This window comes from Tamandua tetradactyla, chromosome 1 (genome assembly GCF_023851605.1).
Source record: "Tamandua tetradactyla isolate mTamTet1 chromosome 1, mTamTet1.pri, whole genome shotgun sequence".
NCBI lineage: Eukaryota > Metazoa > Chordata > Mammalia > Pilosa > Myrmecophagidae > Tamandua > Tamandua tetradactyla.
In genome coordinates this window covers 119,488,778-119,514,908 of record NC_135327.1, presented here as the reverse complement: position 1 = coordinate 119,514,908, position 26,131 = coordinate 119,488,778, and the positions used below count along the sequence as shown (strand labels likewise).

The 26,131-nt window shown below is 39.0% G+C and overlaps 1 protein-coding gene across 4 annotated transcripts in view; it reads right to left on the bottom strand.

The window, feature by feature from the left end:
- Positions 1-19,812, bottom strand: part of SLC25A13 (solute carrier family 25 member 13) — a 211,344-nt gene extending 191,532 nt beyond the window's left edge. For 2 of the 4 annotated variants that reach the window (XM_077123288.1, XM_077123296.1), the window contains exon 1: positions 19,611-19,811. Coding sequence is in view for 1 of the 4 variants with exons in the window: in XM_077123277.1 (XP_076979392.1) it covers positions 19,611-19,625 (15 nt within the window). In the remaining 3 variants the exon portion in view is untranslated. Of the gene's footprint in view, positions 1-19,610 lie in introns of all 4 variants that reach the window. The other 2 variants (XM_077123268.1, XM_077123277.1) reach the window with 2 other exon arrangements.
- Between the last annotated feature and the right edge of the window lie 6,319 nt (positions 19,813-26,131).

Sequence of the window (26,131 nt, the reverse complement as noted above, 5' to 3'; positions counted from 1 at the left end):
AATAGAAATGTAACAAAATAAGGTATTAGTGGCTAAAAGAGTTCAAATAGATGCTATTCTGGAGGCTAACTTTATACAAGTTTAAAGTTAGATATTGCTAATTGCCACTGTTTGCCAAACCCCAACCAGCACCATTTCTGTTAAACCTAAAGTACACCTACTAAGGCTCTATTTGGGATTCTATGAAAGTTTTACACACTAAGTTTACTCTCCAGAAACCTAAAATCTTTGAATGGTTTGTAAGCCAGATAAATCCTAAAGCCCTGATCCCAGAACATCAGCTAGTTCCATCCCCCTATCCTATACTGTTGACACCCCTTTCCAACATGAAAAGCTTAGAATGTGCACAGCCCAGATATCCCTAAAGATTGGGATAAGGCTCAAAGGAGAAGGGGGCATTATAACAGAGAAGACAGGATTTAACAAATGAGTATGACTCCTGAATCATTATACTGATGTTCCTTTTATTCTCCTGTGTTCAGAGCAGTTACAAGGAAAACCTGAAATTGTAGAACTGTAACCCACACAAACTTTCAAATTTGTTCTATAACCATCTGTTAAAATGTATTTTGAAATGTATTACTTTTTGTAGATATATTTCATAATAAAAATGTTTAAAAAAAAACAAACCTGATCTCATTTAAATATCACTAAAACTCTTTAAGGTGAAGCCTCATTAATACCCCCATTTTTCAGATGAGGAATAGTAAGTCACAGAGCCAATTATGATCCCAGAGCCCAGGTCGTGTTATACTTATTAGAATACCAAGAGAATATGCCAAGAGATTGGCAAGGAAAACTTTAAAGCTGTCCTTATGAATCATGCCACTGGATAATGCAGAGGATGTAATCAATTCATAATAAAGTCTTAGAATACCTAAAGGCTCATGGTTCAACAGAAGAAAGACCTGTCTAATGCAGAATGTTATTCTCCAATATTATATGTTGAACTCAGTCTCAATTTTTTTAAAAACATCAAGGCTACTGTCTAATTAGAAACCAGCTGCAATTGTAATTACTGCTCCCAGTATAATTTGTTACATGTTAGCAAGTGTCAGATTACTACTGCTCCAAAAATGAATAAAAACCGATTGTGCTGTTCCGAAGCCTGAAATGTGTGTTCCTGATGGGGAACAAAGGGACATAAAAATTATATGACATATTTATTAAGTACTGAAAGGCTCTACTTAGGAGATCACATGGTGCACAACCCAGGTAATACCGTAAAAAGTTAAAATTACTTCTGAGAGAGAGAACAACTAATTTAATAAATATAGAACAAGGAGAAAGCAGCAAATGAAGGGACAATAAAGAAAGATGCTTCCACTAAATAATTTACCTACTGTTCTAGTTTGCTAGCTGCAAGAATGCAATATACCAGAAATGGAATGGCTTTTAAAAAGGGGGATTTAATAAGTTGCTAGTTTACAGTTCTAAGACCAAGAAAATGTCCCAATTACAAAAAGTCTATAGCAATGTCCAATCAAAGGCATCCAGGGAAAGATTCCTTGGTTCAAGAAGGCCAATGAAGTTCAGGGTTTCTCTCTCAAGTGAGAAGTTATGTGACAAACACAATCACAGTTTCTCTCTCATCTGGAAGGGCACATGGCAAGCAAGGCATCATCTGCTAGCTTTCTCTCCCGGTTTCCTGTTTCATGAAGCTCCCCGAGGAGGTGTTTTTTTCTTCATCTCCAAAGGTCGCTGGCTGGTTCTCTCTGCTCCTCGTGGCTACGTCATTCTTCTCTGCTCTCTCTGAATCTCTCATTCTACAAAACGTTTCCTCTTTTACAGGACTCAAGAAACTTATCAAGACCCACCCAAATGGGTGCAGACACGCCTCTACCTAAACCAGTTTAACAACCATTCTTGATTAAATCATATCTCCAGGGAGATGATCTAATTACAGTTTTAAACATTCAATACTGAATAGGGATTAGAAGAAACAGCTGCCTTTACAAAATAGGATTAGGATTAAAACATGGCTTTTCACTCAGAAATGGACAGCACAATACTACCTAACTGTAATACAATTATGTTAAAACACTGAATGAAGCTGAATGTGAGAATGATAGAGGGAGGAGGGCTGGGGGCACAAATGAAATCAGAAAGAAAGATGATAAAGACTGAGATGGTATAATCTAGGAATGCCTAGAGTGTATAATGATAGTGACTAAATGCATAAATTTTAAAAATGTTTTTGCATGAGGAAGAACAAAGGAATGTCATTACTGCAGGGTGCTGAAAATAGATAGTGATTAATATTTTAAAATTTTAACTTATGTGTGAGACTAAAAAAATGCTTATTTGGTACAAAATTTATATTTTGACTAGTGCATTTCCTAATATAACTTATGTAGACAGCTTAACTGAACACCATAACTATATGGAACCTTGAGTAGGACATGAAATTTTGTTGGTTTGTCCAGAGTGATGCCCCGATAAATCCCCGTGTGATTTGAACAGTGAATAAAAAGTATTTGCAAAGTCCCCTTTGGGGAATCGTGAGAAAGGGGGAAAATTCAACTTCCCCAAGTTGAATTCTTGATATTCTCACAAGCAGTGAGGACAACCAAAGCTATAGGCTGAGCCCCCAATCTTGGGGTTTGTTCATATGAAACTAATCCCACAAAGGATAGGTCAATCCTATAGTCACCTAAGAGTCACCCCCAAGAGAACCTCTTTCGTTGCTCAGATGTGGTCTCTCTCTACAGCCAACACAACAAGCAAACTCACCACTCTCACCCTGTCTACATGGGACATGACTCCCAGGGGTGTGGACCTTCCTGGCAATAGTGGGACAGAAATCCTAGAATGAGCTGAGACTCAGCATCAAGGGATTGAGAAAACCTTCTTGACCAAATGGGGCAAGAATGAAATGAGACAAAATAAAGTGTCAATGGCTGAGAGATTCCAAACAGAGTTGAGAGGTTATCCTAGAGGTTATTCTTATGCATTAGATATCACCTTGTTAGTCAAGATGGAATGGAGAGGCCGGAGGGAACTGCCTGAAAATACAGAGCTGTGTTCCAGTAGCCTTGTTTCTTGAAGATGATTGTATAATGATACAGCTTTCACAATGTGACTGTGTGATTGTGAAAACCTTGTGTCTGATGCTCCTTTTATCTACCCTAACAACAGAAGAGTAAAACATATGGAATAAAAATAAATAATAGGGAGAACAAATGTTAAAGTAAATTTAGATTGAAATCCTAGGGATTAATGAAGGGGAGGGGTAAGGGGTATGGTATGTATGAATTTTTTTCTGTTTTCTTTATATTTCTTTTTCTGAATAGATGCAAATGTTCCAAGAAATGATCATGATGATCAATATGCAACTATGTGATGATACTGTGAATTACTGATTACATATGTAGAACGGAACAATCAAAAGTTAAGAATATTTGCAGTTGTTTGGTGTTTATTGGTATTTTAAAAACAATTAAAAATTAATAAAAAAAAAATCATGGCTTTTCTAGGGGACATGCATCCTTTCAAACCAGCACACCTACTGTGCAAAAACCAGATCTAACTGAAGCACACTCAAGAACCCAGACAAAAGGAAAAAAGGGGGGGGGGGAAGCCCTCTGCACAACCAGGATCCATATTCTAAAGAGTGGACCCTCCTCCATCCTCTCACACAATCCACTGACTTTATATATATATTTTTAAAGAAGTTGGAGGTTTACAGTAAAATCATGTAGAAAATTTAAGAGTTTCCACTGCCCCCCCCAAACATGCACACAGAAGTCCCTATTATTAGCACTTTGCATTAATGTGTTACCTTTGTTTCAACTGATGAAAGTTTTACCATAATTGTACTCATTAACTATACCCCAAAGTTAATATTAAAGTTCACTGCTTGTGCTGTACAGTTCTTTGGATTTTTTAATTAGAGAAGTTGTAGGCTAACAGAGAAATCATGCATAAAACACAGTTTTCAATATAACTCCCTATTATTACACCTTGCATTTGTTACAATACATGAAAGACCATTTTTATAACTGTACTATTAACTACAGTTCATTGTTTACAATAGGGTTCATAGTTTGTGTTGTACAGTCCTATGGTTTTAAAAAATTTTAATTCTAAAATTTTAACCTAAAATGTCCCCTGTTAACCATATTCAAACCATAATGCAGTGGCATTAACTACAGTCACAATATTGTGTTACAATCTCCATCATCCATTACCAAAACTTTTCCATTTCCCCAAACAGAAAGTCTGTACCTACTGGGCATTAACTTCCCCTTGTCCACCCCATCCAAGACCCTGGTAATCTAGTTTCTGACTCTATGAATTTGTTTACTCTAATTATTTAATATTTGGGAGATCATATAGTATTTATCCTTAAATGTTTAGTTTATTTCACTCAACATGATGTCTTCAAGGTTCTTCCAAGTTGTCACATATATCAGAACCTCATTCCTTTGTACAGCTAAATAATCTTCCACTGTATGTATACACTGCATTTTGTTTATCCATTCATCTTCTGACATACACGTCAACTGCATGCAACAGAATTCAAAAGAAACATATATTTTTCCTCTCAAATCTGTCAGTATTTGCTTCATATATTTGGGGGCTCTGACATTAGGTGTATATGTTTTTGTAATTGTTATATCTTCTTGTTGAATTGACCCCTTTATCAATATATAGTGAGATTCTTTGTCCCTTATAACAATTTTTTATTTGAAATCTATTTTATCTGATATTAGTAAAGCTGCCCCATTTCTCCTTTGTTTACTATTGCATAATATGTTTCTGCCATCATTTCACTTTCAACCTACTAATGTCTTTGAATTTTAGGTGAGTCTCTTTTAAACAGCATATAGTTGAGTCACACTTTTTTATCCATTCTGCCAATCTCTACCATTTGACTGGAGAGTTTAATCCAGTTATATTTAATGTCACTACTGATAACAAAAGCTTTCTCCAGCCATTTTACTATTTGGTCTTTGTAAATTTTACAGCTTTTTTGGCCCTCAATTCTTCCATTAATGCTTACTTTCATCTTTATTAGATTTTTTGTAGTGTACCATTCTGAGTCCCTTCTCATTTCTTTCTGTAGGTATTTTTCATATTTTTTACAGTTACCATGGGGCTTAAATTTACCATCCTAAATCTATAACAATCACATTTGATTTGATACCAACTTAACTTCATTAGCATAAATACACACTGCTTCTAAACCCCTCAGCTCCCCTGACTTTTCATCACACTTATTACAAATTATATCTTTATACACTGTATGTACAAACCCATAAATTTATCCTTACTTTTTATGCATTTGCATGTTAGAACTTGCAAAAAAGGAAAAGGCAACGTTACATACCAAAAAAAAAAAAAAAATACAACAGCACTGGCAATTATAATTGTCCATAGGGTTACCTTTATTGGGAGGTCTTTATTTCATGTCACTTCGATCTACTTTCTAGTGTCCCTTTTGTCAGCTTGAAGAACTCCCTTTAGTACTGTTTGCAGGGAAAATCTAGTGGTTATGAACTCCTCCAATCTTCTGTTTTCTGGGAATGTCTTAATCTCACCCTCATTTCCAAAAGACAGTATTGTTGGATATAAATTTCTTGGATGGCAGTTGTTTTTGCACTTTAAATAATTTGCCCTGCTGCCTTCTTGCCTCCAGTATTTCTGATGAGAAATCCGCACTTAATCTAACTGGGACTCCCTTGTGTTTTTCTCTTGCAGCTTTCAGGACTCCTTCTTTGTCTCTGATATTAAACTGTTTGATTATAATGTGTCTGGGTATGGTTCTCTTCAAGTTTATCCTGTTTGGGCTCACTGGATGTCTTGAATGTGCATATTCCCATGCCTTTCATAACATTTTGGAAATTTTCTACCATGATGTCTTTGAATATTCCTCCTGCCCCTCTCACTTTCTTCTTCTTCTGGGACTCCATAATACCTACTGTGATAGTTAAGTTCAGGTGTCAACTTGGCCAGGTGATGGTGTCCAGTTGTTTGTTCAAGCAACCACTGGCCCAACTGTCAGTGTGAGGACATTTCATGGATTGAAATCAGCAGTAAGATAATTCTAACTACTACTGATTACACCTGCAATCAACTGAGGAGACTGCCTTCAACAGTGAGAGATATCTCATCCAATCAGCTGACGATCTTAAAAGGAGACACAATTTCAGCAGTCAGAAGAGAGAATTTTCATCTCTATTTCAGACATCCAGCTTCTTCTGGGGAATTCATCAAAAATCTTCATTGGAGTTCCCAGCTTACCGCCTGCTATACAGAATTTGGACTTGCTCATCCCCACAATCACAAGACAATTCTTAAAAATTAAAAAAAAAAAAAAAAACTTGTAATATTTACATAATTATATGCATCTCTTGTTGGTTCTGGTTCCCGAGAAAACTCTGACTAATACATATACATTGGTGCTCTTGGTGATGTCCCACAGGTCTCTTAGGCTCTATTCCGTTTTTTCCAAATTCTCTTTTCTTTCAGCTCCTCAGCTTGAATCATTTCAATTATCTTGTCTTTGAAATCACTGATTCTTTTTTCTGCCAGCTCCAATGTGCTGCTGAAATCCTCTAGGGAATTGTTCATTTCAGAGATATGGTCTTCAAGTATTTGTTTGGTTCCAGTTTATCTATGTATTCAGATTTTTATATTGTTCATTCATTGTTGCAGAGCCCCCCTACACAACTTTAAATACAACTCTAAGCAAGCTTTGTAATTCTAATCCCACATCTAACACATATATGGGGATTACCATGCCCATGGCCCTATTCTAGATTTTGAAAACACTAGTGCATTGATGCTTACAACAAATCCAGGAAGTAGGTACAATTATGTCCCTTTTATAGATGAGGAAATTGAGGTACAAAAAGGTTGAGAGGCTTTGCCTGGTTCACAAGGCTAGTAAGTGGCAGAATCAAATTTGAACACAGAGACCATGATTTTAACCATATATTACAATGCCTTCTAAGAAAAAAAAGAGAGTGCGATTAAGAGAGGAAAATCTTGAGTTAAAAAGAAAATTTAAGGCATATCCACCAAGTGTAATGTATGGACCTTATTTAGATGACAATTCAAAGAACGATTTAAAAAACTATAGGACAATACAATTGGAAAATGTGTAAAAGGTATATACTGACTAGATATTTCATGATGCTGAGGAATTATTGCAAATTTTAGGTGTGATAATGATATTATGATTATATTTTTTAAAAATCTGTTTTAGAGATACATATTTAAAAAATAAGGAGGGATGGGAGGGTGTAATATAAATGAAACAATACTGGTCACATGTTGATGATTACTGAAACTGACTGGATGAGGACATGGAAGTGCATTATACTATTTTCTTTAGTTTTGTATATTATGGAAAATTTCCATAATGAGATATTTTTAAACTGGTGCTGATCTTTCAAGGCCTGAGTAAAAGCCTCTTTCTCCACAAAGATTTTCTATATTCTCCAATCATGTTTCCCTCAGAGGATACTATTAGCCCCCATTTTATAGGCATTGCAATTAAACATTTAAATTGGCTCTGTCACTAGCCTACACCATGGCCTCTTGAAACCTGTTTTCTGATCTGTTTAAACACCAAGAGAAGGAGAGGGAATATAAGGATTGAGTGAAAAATAGCATAACATGGATAGAACCTAACAATGCCTCGCTTCCTAGTTACTCATATTCATTTCATATTCACAATGGCCCAGCTGACTGCGCCTACAGCGGATACCTGACCCTGAAAGGAGGCTCCTTTGGCTTTCTAAACTAATCGGATCTCTTCATAAGACTTGGAACCAGCAGAGGTTCTGGACTGAGCTGGCAGCCAGTCACACCGGCTGATGATGTGGCACTAGTGAAGTTCATGAACTCCTGTGGTTGAAGCAACGACCAAAATCAAACTGGTTCCCTACTTTTCATCTCGTACTTACATAACTGCAGAAGGAATGTTAACAATAGGGAAAACTACGTGTGTGAGAAGGGGTTATACGGGAACTCTTTTTCGGGATGATTTTTCTACAAACCAACAACTACTCTAATAAAAATAAAATAAAATAATTGCAAATGAATTACAGTTAACAATTAAAAAGAGAGTTATAAGAGTAACCTAGAAAAACACATGGATGATTTCTTATATAATATTACCTGGGGAAGGAGTTTTTAAACATGGCATACAACTCATAAGCCATAAAGGAAAAGATTGATAAATATTTAACATAAAAATAAAAGTAAGTGAATATGAGCAAGTTAAACATCAAACTGAGGAAAAAAATTGTGCAACAGATAGGACAGCAGGACAATGTTTCTAATTTAAAAGTGCTCTTAGAATAAATCAATGTGTAAAGTTCAAATAACCAGATAGAAAATTGGGCAAAGGTCATAACCAGGCTCTTTGTGAGCTGCTGGTAAACACCAAAAATGGGCTTATGAAATCTTTAAGTATTTTGTATTGTAAATACTAATATTTAGTATTGTAAATACTAAATTGTGTAAAACACAATAAAATGAGAATATGGAACAGAGCTTTTACTTCTGGAACTGAGAAGGCAGACAATAAAAAGAAGATGAGAATCTTCAAACTCAGAATCAACATCAAGCAGCAATGACATGAGTGTGTGAAAGCTCAGAAAGCAAGTGAAAGCCCTTGTTAGTGAGCACAGCCAAGTCAGATAAGAGGTCTGATACAGCCAGCACTTCCTTTCAAACTACCTGGATTACCCAGTGAGTAAACAAAACTAGCTTGTCTGAAACAGCAGCAGTGAACACACTGTACCTGCCTGGAATTTTACACTGTTATACAACTGGGCTTTCTCAGTCTAAAGGGACTGAATGTATCTGGAAGCCTCCTTTTGAAGGAAATGGTTGTGGAGATTCATCTACCTTAGGACAGTCTAATTCCTACCAGGAATTATGAATCTTCATCGTGTGCGAATTTGGAGATTACTACCCATATTCAATCCTTGAGTATTTTCAAGTTATAAAATTTGCTTTGCGGGGGGATGAAGATAATGCAAAATGGCTTATTAGAAAGCCCTTAGAAAAACCACACCCACGCAGCAGAAAATTTCCTTTCTTCACTAAGGGATGGCACACCAGGTAAACCAACAATCCAACAAACACCAACTAAATGCTATGTAAGGGTAGTTTGAAGGATAACTGCACCTAGAGAAGGACCTGTCCTCAAGAGTTTAAAATCTAGTAAAGAAGCAAGACCATCCTTTAAAACCTCACAAAAGAAAATTTAACATTGATTCGGTATCATTTAGTATACAGTCCATATTTGAGTTTCTCCAATTTGAAGTTGTTGTGTTTTTTTTTGACATGAGTACAAATTTTGCATTTGGTTGTCATGTCTGTCCGGGAGTATCCCTTAATTCAGCTCTTTTTGTTTCACGCATCACCTTGACATTTTTTGAAAGCAAGCCACAGAATATGGAATATGTCAAATATGGATTTGTCTGATTGTTTCCTCATGATTAGATTCAGATTTAATTTTTTTGGCAAGACTTTTTCAAAGGTCATACTGAGCACCTCCCAATGAATCAGTAGTGACATCATGCGAGTGCGTCCTGTTCACTGCTGATGTCAAAGTTGATCACTAGATTGAGGCAGTACCTATCAGACCCTCCATTGTAAAGGTTCTTGTTTCCCTTTGTAATTAGCAAGTAATTTACAGGGAGTTCTTTAAGACAATGGGAATGCTAACAATCTTTTATGGAAGGGTTGTAAACTGAGAATCTTGGCCTGAATCAATTATTAATTGCAGGCTTCCAAATGCTGGTGGTTTTTTTTTTTTTTCTTTTTCTAATTCTAGTTTATCTTCCACCTTTTTTTTAGTTGGCATTCTTTGGTAATGAATATCTCCAGATCTTCACCCTTCATCTTACTATCACTCTTTCTGGGGACATCAGGGGAAGAGATATCACCATGGAATGGGAGATTGTTTTTTCTTTTAATTCAATGGATTATAATCTGTTTCCTATACATTTTTAATGGCCATTATTTTGCAATAATAATTATGATACACTCATAGTAAAACACTCACATACACATATGCAAGGATATGTCTAAAGAATGAAAATCACTGTTAACTCAATGCACTCAAAAGAGTAAATGTTAGTATCAAAACGTAGACAACTAAAAGAAAACATTATGATGGTGGAGTTATGCAGAGAAGGTAGGGTTTAATAAATGAGTATGACTGCTGAATCATTACATTGATATTTCTTTTAGTCTACTGTATCTTAGAGCAGCTAGAAGTAAAAACCTAAAATTGTAGACTTGTAACCCATACCAAACTCTATAATATGTTCTACAGCTAATTGTTGTCATGTGCTTTGAAACTTATTGCTTTTTTGTATGTATGTTATTTTTCACAAAAAATAAAAAATAATAGTTAAAAAAAACCATAAAATAAATCATTGCATGAATAGCTGATGGCCCAATGTACTAACCCAGGAAACAACCAGGTATTATATGCCTTCTGTGTGAGCATCCAGTACCAAGCACCCAGTAGCCTGATGGGAGGTGCCCAGTACTACCAGGGAAATAATCTAGCCCAAAACCTAAGACACAACTACATAAGATCCTAAACGTGACTGCGTCTCTAGGTCTAACTAGCACTTTACAGGAAATCCCGAGGACAAAGGAACACCATGGGAATGGAATCGGCAAACTCCAGACTGTGGTAAACTACAGGACAGAAAACTTAGTCTCCTCAACAAATAAACTGCAAGGAAATAAGCCAAAAAAAAAAAAAAGTGAGGATATGAACAAAGACTTAAGAGACACATAAATCAAATGCGGTGTATGGACTGTGTATGAATCCTGATTAGAACAAACCACCTGTTAAAATAGTACACTTGGAACCTGGGTTTTAACATCTGTATAGGGGATTCAAAAATATGTGCAGACAGAATTAAGACCCCCTTTCTAAAACTGAAAGAAAGAACCAGGAAAAAAATCTGCCCACCAAAACAGAGAAACGACAAGAAAACATTTCGATCCCAATTAAACTTTAAGTTAAATAATGAAATAAATAAAATCCCTTTCTGTTCCTGCTACACTGTTGCCATTGCTTAATGGCAAGGGATTGTGTATGATCCCTTGACAAACTGTTCAACCGGACGTCAGAAAGGAATGAGGTAATACTGGAAAAGTTAGGCAACAGCCAGACAAAGAAGGTGATAGCTAGCTAAAGATTTTAAATTTTATTCTGCAGGTGACGTGAAGCCACACTGTTAGTCAGGTAAACTAAAAGGACAATGTAGTACAGAGGTTATGTGCATGGGCTCAAGACTGATGTTCAAATCTCTGCACTTTCAAGCTGTGTGACCTTGGACAAGTTACTTAATCTCACAATTCCTCATGCTGCTCTAACCACTCTGTACAGATGAGTTTCATCATCTATGTAACAGAGATTAACAACACTTACAAGATTAAATTACTTGATAAACATATAGTGGTTAGAACAGTGCCTGGCTTTTATAAGTGTTAGTTAGATGTAAACTGCTTATTATTATTACTTGCTTAATGTTATTACGTGTCTAACATTTCTGAGCCTTATCTTTCTTACCTGTCAAATGAGATTCTCACCACTTTCCCTGTAGCCATGAACATGACTATAAGATCAAATAATGAATCGGAAGACTATATTATCTGGTTATTTTAATCTCTGTGTGCATCTGGGAAACAAGTACAATAGCTGACTCATTTTTGGAAGCCCAACACTTAGAACTAGGGCTGGCAACTAGCTGTGTCAATAATATACCTGAATGCATTTTTCTAAAAACTATTAAATACAGTGCCCTTGAACACAGTATTGCTATTATCATGGTCATTTTGGGTAATGACAGGAGAGGGAGATATAGGAAGTGACCAAAGGCAGGAAGACCAGGTTGGAAGCTAAGGCAACTGTGTAGCTAAAAAGTAATAATGACCTGAATTTAAATGGTGAGGGCAGGACACAGCTGCTCCCAGGAGGCAAGAAACAAGGAGGACAAGGCAACAGCTTTAGGACTGAGGACACTGGTTACCTAGTAAGAAATTTTGAAGAAGAGAACAGAGCAGAAGTCCATTTTCAGGCATTTCAAGTATGGATGGGTAGTAAAGAATTGGAGAAAAATATAACCCTTACATAATAATCACACATTTCCTTAAATAATAAATTTCAGAGGAGTGTTCCAAAATAGTACACGGGCCCCAATGTGGAATCAACACAAGCCCTGAGAATCCTAAAATTTACACCAAATTTTGTGGGGATGCATTCAATCCTATAAAATCTTGAACTAACTTACAATCAATCTAAAATTTGCTACCATCCTCATTTTAGAAAAGCAGCTACATTTAATTCACAGTAACTGGAGTGTCAGAAGAAAACTGTTCAAATGTTAATGTACATACAATCACCTGGAGATGTAAACAAAATGCAGATTCTGATGCAGGTAGACTGGGGTGAGGCCCAAAATTCTGCATTTACAGCAAACTCTCAAGTGACCTCAGACCAAAAACTTCCAATAGAGAAGCTCTAAGGAGAGCCCTCAGAGAGCCACCCCGTTGACTAGTCATTATTGTGGGTATTTAGTGAACTTGAAGCTTATGAATGGCACACTTGACCCCTAGTTTTCAGTTAGGTGGAAATATCCAACAGCCTCCAACAGACATCTCTCGGCACTCATGTAGCACTTCATAATTTCCCAAGTGTTATCATTTGCATTTCATTAGATCATCGCTGATATCACAGATAATCACCATTTTCCACACGGTGATACTGAGCACCCAGAGAAGTAAGTGACTTGCCAAAGTTCCCATCAGTGGCAGCAGTGGGCCCCTACCCATGTTCTCCTGCCTTCTGGTCCAGAGCTTTCACTAAGCCAGGATCACTGATTCACATACACACACACACAATCACACACGCTTCTTCCCAGATGAGAAAGTGTTCTGAGTAACTGGGGGTCCTCTTCAGCTCTGCCTGCAGCTGTGACCAGTGTTCAGGAACAGACGTACACAAACCACATTATGTTTGACTCAGAGAAACTGCTAAACGTGCACCTGGGCCAACAAGGGTCTGTTCAAATCCAGTTACCTACACAATTTTCTTACAAATTGTACCAAGCAAGTCTTATGCAAAAGACATTTTGCCATAAAACAGAAAGTATAGTATGGATGAAGTATCTGACTCTCATAAGAAGTCAACGGTTTCCATGGATAACACATGGAAACTGTGACTACATATGGAAATCAAGATAAAGCTACCAGCCTAATAACAGTCATTAAATAGAGTGGTTTATTTAGGTAGAATTGCTAAGAATTTCAACACTGCCAACTCTGCTATGCTGTCAGCACCTAAAGTCGAAAGGAACCATCCAGGCCGTTTTTCAGTCATGCAACTGCACAGCAAATTTCCAAAGGAAATACTAAGTACTCTATCTTTGAGAAATGGTTCAAATCAACAAACCAGACCACGGCTCTACAGATCAGCTGGGAATAATTCTAAGCAAACAGACCAGAGGCACCACTTAACTGAGTTGGTTTGACCCAACAGAAGGGTCTGGTTAAACAGGCCATGACAGATGCTGTTAAACTCTGCTAAGAGAATGATATCCCTGCCACCAGGATACACCCCGCTCACCCGCAAGCAGAACCAACATATACCCATATGTCCATACAATCCTCTATTCCAAAAGCCATCCAAGAGTATCCAAGGAAATATGGCATAGTTGCTTACCAGGCAGCAAATGGCAAACAGAGAGAGTAGGAACTGATGAAGCTCAGTAGCCGTAACTTTCTTTGAGAGTGGACAGCAACGGGAACGAGGGAGTCCATTTTAGAAGTTAGCAAAGGCTGGGCACAGGGCAAAGGGTCCAAGAGGTGAAAACGCTGAAAGGAGTCAGATCTCCTCCTGCAAACATAACTCAATATCTAAAAAGACTTGCTCCCTGATTTTCTTAAACTATATACTGCCTCTTGACCCTCCACCCCCAAGAAGTCCTCCGTTTGCTGGCCAACACTTGCAAAGGCATGTGACCTGACCTGGGTAACACCGACAACCCATGGCAATGGAACACAGGGGCGGGAGGGCTAGAAAGGAAGTGTCAAGAAAGAAGAGAAGTTGGAGAAACCCCTACACATCCTTCCTTTGACTTGACGCACCAGTGGGCTTTCTTTTTTCATTGCATTCCTTCCACCAAAGTTCACCTGAGTTGAAGTAACATCAAAGAACTTAGAGCTGCAGTTATCCACCTTACACATGCATTTGGTTGCCCCAGGGAGTTTATAAAATTTCTCAGGCCCAGGCCACGTCCCTAAGTCCAACCAAATCAGAATCTCTGGCGTGGGACCCAGGCATCCGTACTCCTTTGACAGTCCGGGTGGTTTCAAGGTGCTGAGAACCACTGGCCTAGAACAGTGTGAAAAACAAGAGCGACTCACAGGAACTTGGACAAATCATAAACTTTTTCTGAGCATTTCTTCACAGGGTTGAGGAGGGGAGGAGTGAGGGTCATTGGGTTACATAAACTACAAGTCCCTTCAGCTCTAACAATTTAGGAAACCCTAAAACCCAAATATCAGTGGAACCCTGGGAATGTGCTGTTTTAATAAATGTCATCATGGTATCAAGAAGGCAACTCCAACTTTATTTCCTTGGTTCCCAGCAAAAAAACCGGTGTGCTTTATTATGATCACACCAAATACTGAGCAGAGTGGGAAAAGTAAAGGATTTGACCATAAGGAAGAGAGGAAACCTGCACTTTTAAGAATTTCCTTAATAACATCAATCACATTTTACCTTCAGTAATCTCTGAAAAGATTACAGATGAGAAGCTTGAAGAACATGGCATTTAAATATACAGCCCAAGTCCTAAGTAGTGGAGACAGTTTTAAAAGGTTTTTTACAAAAGTTTATGACCGTGCTAATGATTACACAATCCTGCAAATACGCTAAAAACCATTGAATTGAACATTTAAATGGGTGACGTATATGGTATGTAAATTGTAGCTCAAATAAACTGTTAAAACAAAAAAGGTACATGACAATTTCTGCCCTATAAGGATTTACAATCTGGTCAGGAAGACAAAAAATACACTCAACCACTGAACACTGCACTGAAGCAAGTAATGAGTGTCAAAGGTGTTCTACAGACACAAACGACTAGACTGTGATGGTCAGGAAACACACACGTCCATAAAAGTGCATGTGAACTCTCACACATGCATCTTTGCAAACAGAACTCTTTTAAGGTCTGGGAATTCTTTTGAATTGGGGTTAACAGAAGAGACTTTGAAGACAAACTGGCAGGGTTCAAAGTCAGGTTCTACTGCTCACTTGCTGTGCAACCTTGAGAAATTATCTAATCTCCCCGGCCTTTGGTTTTCTCACCTGAAAAGTAAGGACAAAATAATAGAAAAACCTTACATCTTGGTGTTATGAGAATTAATTGTATTATTATTTGTAAATCACTTGGGAAAGCACACAGTAAGCAGTATGTAAGTGATTCTGAAATAAAATCCTGGTTTACATTTGAGACACCACCTAACTTACCCATCTCAAACATCTTCCACATGTCTCCCGGTTACTCTACTCTCCGCCACACTAAGCTACCACGCAGACAATAGCAGTGCACCAAGTAAGAACCAGACTCTTGAGCCACCTAGGCTGGATTTGAATCTCAGCTCCATTAGTTCCTAATTATCAGACCTTAGGCATGTTATACCACCTCTCTGTGTCTCAGAAATTTCATTTCTAAAATAGGGATGTTAGCATCTAATTCACAGGGCTATCAGAGGGACTTAATGATAAATAATGAAAAGCATTTAGAATAATGAAAAGCATATTAGAATATTACTGATATCTAGTAAACACTCAACAAATGCTAGTTGCTTTATTATTTTTTTAATTATCTATTTCCTAAATGTGGCACCCACTCTCACCTCCCTGTCTTTCCTTTAGTTTCCTGTTCCCTATCACTGGAATGGATCTTTCCTCTTCCCCACCCATTCCTTTGGAAATGGAAGTCTTTCTGGATCACCTGCAACCCCCCACAAAACCGGGCACCCTTCCTAGCATATAGCCCTGCAATGGGGTGCTTTCACCAGAAGCTCGCAGTAGAATTTTGGTTTTTCTGAAGGTTCAAACAGAATCTAGTTCATTATAGTGTCCACAGTTTAACCCCACGCCTGGAACACTGGAAAGAGTGCATGAAACAATACCAGAAGAATCAATAATCACAGCAGCAAATCTTCTAAGAATGGAAAATGAACACACAGTGTACTAGCCCTACAGATCACATTTTCATTATTATTAATGCTTTAATTTGCCCCCAAATTCCTTTCTCTTAGTTCTAAGCTAATTCCAAACAAATTATCGATTCATGTCCAGTTTGACACTTGTACATTTATCATGGTTAACTCAACTGCGCATTCTCTAACTTTTAACAGCTTCACATAGCTTGACTCCATCATTTTAAATGTAAACCTTACCAATAACAGAGGGAATGTTTACTGCAAGCAAAAGAGACTGAGGGGAAGGAGAGCACAATCTATTTATTATTGCTTTTTTAAAAGCATTTTTTTGTGGAACTATGTAAAATATACCTTTTTTAAAAAACTCATTTTGATACATTCAAATTAGTTTTGGAAAGTTTTTTGAAGAAACACGCAAAACAACATAAATAGTATAGGCAGACCATTTACTAATTTCCATTTAATAAGGAAACCTATACTGATTATTCCTACTAAAGCAGGTTGCAAGACAGTGGAAGCTTTTTGAGGTAATCTCAAAACACTAGAGGTTTTAGATCACTATTACTGCCTGAAAAAGCAAATACACCTTGCATCTTCAAGTAGAAATTTTCACAGCAGAAATGAAAATAAAAAGCAGAAACTGTATTCTTAGTGTCCTATAAGAGGAATTTAAATAGTTACAAATCAAAAAATTTAAAGACCAAGGAAACTAAAAATAAACGACCAAGAGATCCAAAAATTTCTAGTTGTGGCCAAGCCTATCCAAAGAAAAATCAAGTCTCCTTAAACATTCAAAGAATTCACTAGTGAGTGTAGTGAATATTGGAATTTACCTACTATAGTTTGAGTCTCCAGATTATTGAACCACTTTCTTAGATACTCCACTGAGGTGAACTTCTCTCCCTGTCAGGCTTCTCAACCCTTAAGAGGGGTTGTAATCCTGCCTCCAAATGAGATGCTTAGCCTAGGGCTCTGTTTAGCTGGCAACATGGATTTTCTACGTTCCAAGGAGAAGGCAAGGAGCTCTGCCTTTATCTGGGCCTACTCACTGCTGATTAAAGTGCCCCACAAGGGTGGTGCTCAAAGGCTATTCAATAAGTTAGACCATGTCAGACTAAAGTAGCCCAAAACAGCTTCATTTTCGGGTGTTTTAAGACCACATTTACTGCACTGCCCTTGAGCTACAATGAAGGACATTATAAGAAATGGTCTTATAGAATGCACAGACATATTTACGGTCATAAGATAGCTCTGAATGCAGTTTGTCCATAGCATATAAAAGGACATGGGGAAAAACTGCTTTCAGCAGTACAGGAGACTCTTCTCCCAACTAACTGACTTGTGTACCATCTCACCGATCGTTTCCTCTTTGCTTCGACTGCTAAAAAATTCAGTCACCTCCAGTCAGCATATACTTATCTTCTACTAACCGCCATTCTGGTTTCATGTCACTTTCCCTTTAGGCTGTCTTTTTCACCTACTAAGACTTGATTCTGGTATGACTTGTTGTTCTGTACATGTGTATATATACAATGTGAACTATCATATTCTTCCGGTAAAAAAGGTGAGTTTAAATGAACAAAAATATAGACAGCCAAATTGTAAAAGCAAAATGTTTCATTTTTCCCTAACTCTCACTAATTGGCTAAATACCAACTGCCCTTATTGACATGATGTGACAGTTAAATAAAAATACAACCAAAAAGTTGAACCTGCTTTTATGTTGCTTATTTTACTAAATACTATTGATCTGGTTTGTCTTATATTACATTTATATGCATACTCCTCAATTACCTTGTCTCCAAATTAAGTAAACTTAATTAGCTCATTTGCAGACATAACAATGTCTCCCACCTACTCTAGTGGAATAAGTCATCTTGAAGAACTAACTCACAGTAAGCCTTGCATTCTGATTGCAGGCAAATTAAATGCAAAGAAAAGGTCAAAGTTACTGGTTCATTGGGCTTGAAATGGTTAATGTAGCTAACAAAAATGAATCCTGGGGATTGATCCTAGTAAAATCTGCCTAAAAAGGTTATATATATATATACATATACCTGTATACACACACCTAAAAAAGGTTTATATATATATACCTGTATATACACACACATACACACACACAACCCAGAGCACACTCCTTAGAGTAATTAAAGAAAAAGGTAAGACCACTCAGGCCAAGTTAGTCTAAGAACATGAAGTCTGCAGATTTTGGGATCCTGGAGAGACTTAAGTCATAGAATGGCATTTAAATATATTTGTCTGCTTACAATTTCCATTGCAAATGTGATTAGTTTGCTTGAATAAATAGGAATATGATGTGTTGGCCATGTTTTCCTCTCGAGGCTTATCATAGAGTTTTGATTAAGGACAAATGTTTGAAATGTTGGGTATATTTAAGTTCACTGTGCTTAAAATGAGCTAAGAAGTTGTATAAGCTTGATTAAAGGGCTGCCTTCTTGAACTTCAAATTAAAAGCAATAAATCCCAATGATTCAAGTGATTGGGTCTAAATGTGGTATTCTGCCAGAAAAGTTGAAATGGAGTCCAAAGAGACTGAAATGGTGACCAGGTTTCAAGAAACGGTGAAAGAGGAAAGGTCAGCCTGTGGGAGCTGCCATTCCTCTGCATGAGTGATTCAGATTACGCAGAATTCCTTTTAAGTAGTACTTCACAGGAGTGACAGGTTCCCAGGACAATCTGTTTTGTCATTTCCAAAGAAAAACTTCTCAAACTCTCGGAGGTGGGTATATAAGTGTTGTCAGATGGGGAAAAGGAGAATGGGAAAGGGACGGGGTAGAGGGGAGGGGAGAAATACCCGGAGTTTTCACGAGCGCGCGCATACACACTTAGGCCAACTCTCCCACGCAGTTTCAAAACGGAAGTCAAGGTGATTTCCCCACCGGCAGGAGGGCGGAGTCCTTGAAACCTAATAGGATCAGGCTTCAGTCTCGGACGTGGCCCCTCCAAGGACAAGCCCTGATCAACAAAAGCTGGGGTCAGGAGTAGGAGCGCGCTGCGATGGCCAAGAGGACTGCCGACCCCGAGCCCTTCCCCACCCCAGGTACACTGGGCTCCAGTCGTGCCCGCTCCCTCTCGCGCGCCTAGCACGAGCTCCACCCGGCACCGACTCCCCTTCCGGGCCAAGTAGGAGGATCCTGCCCGACAAAGTTTCTGCTGTCGGGCCTCGGTGCCGCCTGTAGTGCGGAGGTGGATCGGCCACCGCTCTTCTCCCGCAGTGGCAAGGTGGAGCAGCTGCCCCGCACCCCTTTTCCTTTGCTTTTCCAGTTGCACAAACCAAGGCATAGGAGAGCTGGAGCCGCTAACGCCCGCCGGGCCGAGTCCGGTCGGCGCGCTCCCCGGGGCAAGGGGCCGAGGCTTACCTTGGCAGCCGCCATGCTTTGCCCCGGGAGCCGGTGCGGGAGCAGCGGATCCTGCTTACTGACTTGCTCGCGCTACGGCACCAGCGGCTCACTTCCCGTTCGGACAACAGCAGGGGATGCGATATGGCCGGGCAGCGTGCGCGCCTAGCTTGCCTCCCCACGCCCTCTCGCCGGCGCGGGTCATGCGGGCGCCGCCAGCCCATTGGCTGGGCCTGGCCTAGGCCTCCGGGGCGCGCGTGATCTGGACGGCCTCCGCCCTGCGGTCCGTCAGGGACGGGGGCGGGGGTCCAGGTACTCGGGAGGTGGATCAGCACCCGGGCACGTGACCCTGGCTGCGCTGTCCAGCAGTGGCAGCTTCTGCGACTAGGGCTGAGGGGCGATGGCAAGGTGCAGGCCTGTCTCTTGGTGACAGGTGGCCTCATGGGGAAGGCTGCTGTCTTCGCATGTACTAGGGGCTACTTCTGCACCCTTGAGACTGGTGGAAGGGACAAGTACAGATGGCTGGCAGACAGCCTGGGAAAGTTGAGCACTCCATTATGTCACATGTTTAGCCAGTTTTTTGTTGTTGGCTCCCTTTCAAAGGAGACTCCACTGCACATAATGGATCCAGAAGCTCTTATGATAGTGGTCATAGAGCGGTCGAAGATAAGATAGTAAAAAGTATTGCTGGCAAACCTACTTTTGGGTCAAATATGGCAAACTCTACCTAACAGATGAAAATAGTATAGAATATGTATTTATAGGACTATTTTATTTCAGCCCTACACATTCGGATAGTAAAGGTCAAAAGGCAAAGAGTTCAAACAAGCATCAAAATAGGCCCTACTAACATAAATTACAAGTCAAAATTGTACTCGGAAAATAGAATATATGACCTTCAGAGGTTTTATTCCTCATCATTGAGATCTCATTCATTTGTCCTAGGCATCGAAATTTGTTTTGTTGATTATGAATATAATATATCAGCAAAAGTGTTTATTCCTAACCAATTTAATTCATCAAGATTGATTGAGCATCTACTATGTGCCAGGCACTGTGCTAGGTGCTGGGAACACCAAAATGACTTAAGAGATGGTGCCAGCTTTCAAAGAGTTTTTGGGCTACTGGGAAGACAGATACATAAATTGTTAGCTTCAATGCAACCTGTTAAGTCAGTAACCTGTTTCCAGGGTGTTATAGGAACGCTGAGGACTGGGGATGCCTGAGCCAAATGCAGAAAAATGGATGTGAACTAGTCCAATGAGGTGGGGGTGGAGAGGGAGTTCCAGCCAGAGAGAATAACAGAGAGAGAGAGACACAAGGTCCTGGAACTGCTGGGGAACCACAAGAATTGGCCATGAACAACCTGAGCTGTGAGACTGGTAGAAGACGAGTGTGGGCAGGCAGATAGGGGCTTAGGTGGTAGGCTGAAGGGTGTGGACCTGAACTGAAGGGTGTTAAGCCAGGAAGAAGCATGGCCAGGTTTACCATATAGATGGGCCTCTTTGCCTGTGCTGTGGAGGTTGGGACAAGACTGAACTTTTGGAATATCCAGACAAAACAGCATGAGAGTCTGAAACTAGAGATGTGACAGGACTAAAGGTAAGGAGGTAAAATTAGTTGGCCATGGTGATTGATAAATGTGAATAAGAAGGACAAAGTAAACTGTCATGAGCTCCAAAATAGAAAAGTCAAAGATGTTCCTTGGTTCCCACATCACCTTTAACAAAAAGCATCATGTGAAACATCATCTGGGAAGATAAAATATAAACTGGTTGGGCACCTCTCTCTATGCCTCCTGCCATTTGTCTTGTCCTCAGAGAGTTAAGTTCTCTCTTAACTAAGTGACTTGGTCCCTAGACCATCCTCTTACTACCATTTAAGTAGCTGGCACTGAGTTTGACTGAAGATATCCCAAGGCCACTAACCTGTTGGGAAAACGGCCTACTCAAATCATGGAGAAAGCTCATGGACTAGCATGTCACAGAGCCTGAATATGAGCTCAAACCCCAGGAGTTTGCCCCAGTGAGTGGCGTAGTCTTCCCCAAGCTTTCGTCTGTCCCAGAGCAGATGTCCTTTGCCTTGTAGATGTCCTTTGATCATCCCCCACTGATTCTGATCTTCCTCAGCTCTGGTGAAAACAAACAAGCAAACAAAAGGCATCAGTGCCATCCCTGCATGGTCATCAGATTGGATTGCTAGAAAGAGTATTCAGTAAGAATGTTTGCAAAGCACACATCCTATAAGAAATGTTAGGCATGTAACTACACATTAAAATAATGACCCCTTGCGTGCACTGCATTTGACAAACATAATGTCAGGGCTGGTAAAGAACACTGTGTGTGGTAGAGCAAAAGGAACACTATGTAAATGAGGAACTCCCGAGTTCTGACCTTGTAGCTGAGACTCAGCAGCTCAAGAACACAAGAGGCCCATCTGTTTCAGTCATTTGGCTTTGGAATTCTGCAAAGTCTCAGATCAGGCTTGATGAGTCTTCCTTGAGAGCGGGCTAAAGGTAGTCAGAAAGGAATATAACCTAGCTTCTTAGTAGATCCAAAGGAGAAAGCTGTGTCAACACTTTTGGAGTTAAGAAGGAAGGAAGAGGAAAAAGGAAATGAGTCAGTACAAGGAAACATAATATAAGATACCTTGAGAAAGTGCAGTTGAAAACAAATCTCCAAAACCTTGTGTTACTCATGCTCTGTGAAAGACCTTTAACAGCTAATCCCTGAGAGGAGAATTTAGCAGATACACAATCACGTGAACACCTGCCCCACCCTCAACAGGACACAGTTTCAACAAATATAAAATGTGAGCATTGAGAGTTACCCATAAATGGAAGAGGGAGCCATGGTAACAACTACCAGGGATCTGCTGGGGGTCAGAAATCACAATTTCTTTACAATGTAATTCATCATAGTTTTCTGGTCGATAACCAAACACCCCAATTCAGTAGAAAATTATTACATTTACAAGCACTCAAGTTATACAGAACTTTGCAGAGGGCAAAGAAAACCTCTAAAATCTGACAGTCACTATAGATTTTGGGACAAATATACATTTCCTATTTCAATTCATGTCCCCCGCCTAAAAGATTTACTGGTGGAAGTGTTTAAATTGACATTGAATGTGACAGAGGGCCCATAGTACCCAGAAAAAGCTCTTAGCTGAGTTTTGTGATTACTGCACATCCCACAAGCACAAAATACTCTTCAGTAACAGTGGGCAGAGAGCCAATAGTGATCAGTAGCCATGGGATTATATATATATATATATATATATATATATATATATATATATATGCAGCCTTATATTCTAATAAATAATTTTCCTTCCCTATATTATAAAGACTCTGGCAGAAAAAACAAAGATGAATAAGATGTAGTCCTGGGTCTCAAAGCATTCACAGATCCATCATGCAGCCAAATGTCGCTGTATCAGAGACTTCTGCCTCATTCCATCTGCCTGCCACTTCCATCCTACTTGACGTTATCTATCTATCATCTATCCCCTTATCTATTTGATTCCACCCATTGGAATGAAAGCATGAATCACATCTCTTTTGGCTCACTGTCATATCCTCAGTACTTATAACACTATTATTGGGCACACTCTAGGCAATCAATGAATATTTGTTTAATGAATGTTTTGAAAACATAAACTCCTGCACCATAGGGCTCACCAGGCTCTGACCATTGTATATTGGTTTTCTATTACTACTATAACAAGTCACCACAAATTTAGTAGCCTAAAACAACCCAAATTTATTATCTTATAGTTCTGCCATCAGAAGTTCGAAATGGGGCCCCAGCGGACTAAAATCAAGGTATCATCAGGGCTGTGTTTCTTTCTGGAGGCTCTAAGGGAGAATCCATTTCCTTGTCCTTTCCAGTTTTTAAAGGGTGACTCCATTCTTTTCCTTGTGGTCCTCTTTCTCTTTATTCCAATCCAATATCACTTTGACCTGTTATGTCTCACTCTTCCATTTTAAGACCCTTGTAATTATATTGATCCCACCAGATAACCCAGGATAATGTCTCAATGTTAAGGTCAACAGATTAAAAACTTTAATTCATTGGGTATCTTAATTCTCCTTTGCCATGGAGTGCAGCATATTCCCAGGTTCTGGGGATTAGGATGTGGACATCTTTGGAGAGTCATTATTCTGCCTACCAGAACTTTGTTCTGAAATTGTTTCCACTGGTGTAGCAAATATATCTTAGAGAAGCATTAGTTTTTAGAGTGGAATATTGGGTACCATTAGCCAGAGTCTCATATGATCCCAGTAAATGAAAACCAACTGATCAGGTGAATTAGATCAAAAGACTTTAAAGAAGTTAGGTTCCGCTTCCATGGCCCAGAACTAGAATACTGATGATTTTGCACCAAGCCCAAGACTGTGTTTAAGTGCCTGGCTAAGGTTCCCTGGAACCAGTAATACCGCTCAAGGCAGTGGCAAATCAGGCATAGGCCACACAGTCTCCTCAGTGCCTCAGTGTCAATCAGAACAGGCAGGTGCTCAGCAGCCCAAAGTCCAACCAGCAAGAAGGAGCAGCAGCTGCGATGCAAGCAGCAAGTTCTTGGGGTACTGTCCATCTTGCAGCATGGAGCATTTTTTGCTAGAACAACCATTTCTTTTGCAAGAATTCCTGAAATTCCTTATCAAGAGCTCTAGGATTTTCAAATAAATTAGATGCTCAGTAAAACAACCCTCCTAAAACTGATACCTATGTTTTTATTCTAAAAAAAATCTCTAAATATTATTTCTCTCTTTTCCATTCTTCTTCACAGCTAATCATGACATAGAAAAAAGCAAACTAGATGTGCCATGTAGCTTCCACCACCAGTTCTATTATTATTTCCCCATCAATCTGTCTCTGTCTGTTTGTCTAACTAGCCTCAGAGAGCATGGTGGGTTAGAAATCAGATAGACCTGGATTTGAGTCCTAACTCTGCAACTTTAAGCTGTGCAACCTTTAGTCAATTATTAACTTCCCTGAGTTTCAGTTTCCTGATTTATGAAACAGAGATAAAATACCCATTTTTGCAAGTTTGCTACAAGCATAGAATTTAAGGCCTATAAATCACTTGGCACATAGGAATATATTATAAGCAATAATAATAATATTAGAATGAGAGAGTCAGAGCAGCTGTTGCTGAGACTCCTTCCAGTTCTAACCTAGTATTCTATTATGTAAATAAAGACCATTTAGCCCTAGGCTGGCTATTGCAATCTCAGGATCCTTCAAAGGGGACTGTATTCTGCACTGTCATATAATGGATCCAGAAATGCTTTTAACTCTCAAAGGCAAGGAAGTGCAGGGGATGGAGGGATTGTGCAATTCAGAAGACCTTGGAAAATCTACTTTTGAAGTTGGAAAATTGAAACTAGGATAAGGTAGACAGCATGAAAGCACTTGAGTATTTAAGAGCAACCAATTAGTGTTAGCTCTAGGTTCCCAATTTGAAGACACTGCACCAGACTGTTTGCATCTGAACTTGTCAGTTGGACACAATCACAATTCCAGCCTCAGGGCCAACAGCCTTTGCAGAGCCTTAACTGACTTTCCCCTGCCACCATCTGAATCCATTAAAGATCCATTGCTAGAAATGAAGGCAAGCACATTAAACCTCCAAGGACTTTTGCAGGTAGCAGAGCTCATTCATTTTAGGTTGTAATGCAGCATAGATCTTTTATTTTCTTTTTTGTTACTTTTTTATTATATAATATAACATATATACAAAGCAAAGGAAGAAAAAAGCAATAATTTTCAAAACACTCTTCAACAAGTAGTTACAGAACAGATCCCAGAGTTTGTCAGGGGCTGCCATTCCAGCATCTCAGATATTTCCTTCAAGCTTCTCCAGAACACTGGAGGCTAGAAGGAATATGTATATATTTTTATAATCATCACAATCAACATTTTTTCCTTCTGTGAAAAAAAAAACATATATACAAAAAAGCTATAAATTTTAAAGCACATCCCAACAATTAGTTGCAGAACAGATTTCAGAGTTTGGTGTGTGTTACAGTTCCACAATTTTAGGTATTTACTTCTAGCTGTTCCAAGATATGAAATCTATGGTGTATTAAACTGGAGACTAAATGAAATATCAATATAATGACTCAGAACTCATACTCATTTGTTAAACGCTAGCTTCTCTGTATAACTCCACAATTACCTTTGATCTTTCCCTACTCTTTAGGGATATTTGAGCTATGCCCATTCTAACTTTTTCATGTTGGAAGGGGCTGTTGATAATATGGGATAGGGGATGAAATTAATTGATGTTCTGGAAAGGCTGGCCTCTCTGCACTTCAGGACTCTTCTGGTCCAGGGACGTTTCTAAAGAGTTAGCCTAATGCATGGAACCTTTGAAGAATCTTATATATCACCCTAGGTGTTCTATAGAATTGGCTGGAATGGTTTTGGCTGGGTTTGGCAAGGTATGATAGGTAGCAATGTCTAACTGAAACTTGCATAAGAGTGACCTCCAGAGTAGCCTCTTGACTCTGTATAAACTCTCTCAGCCACTGATAT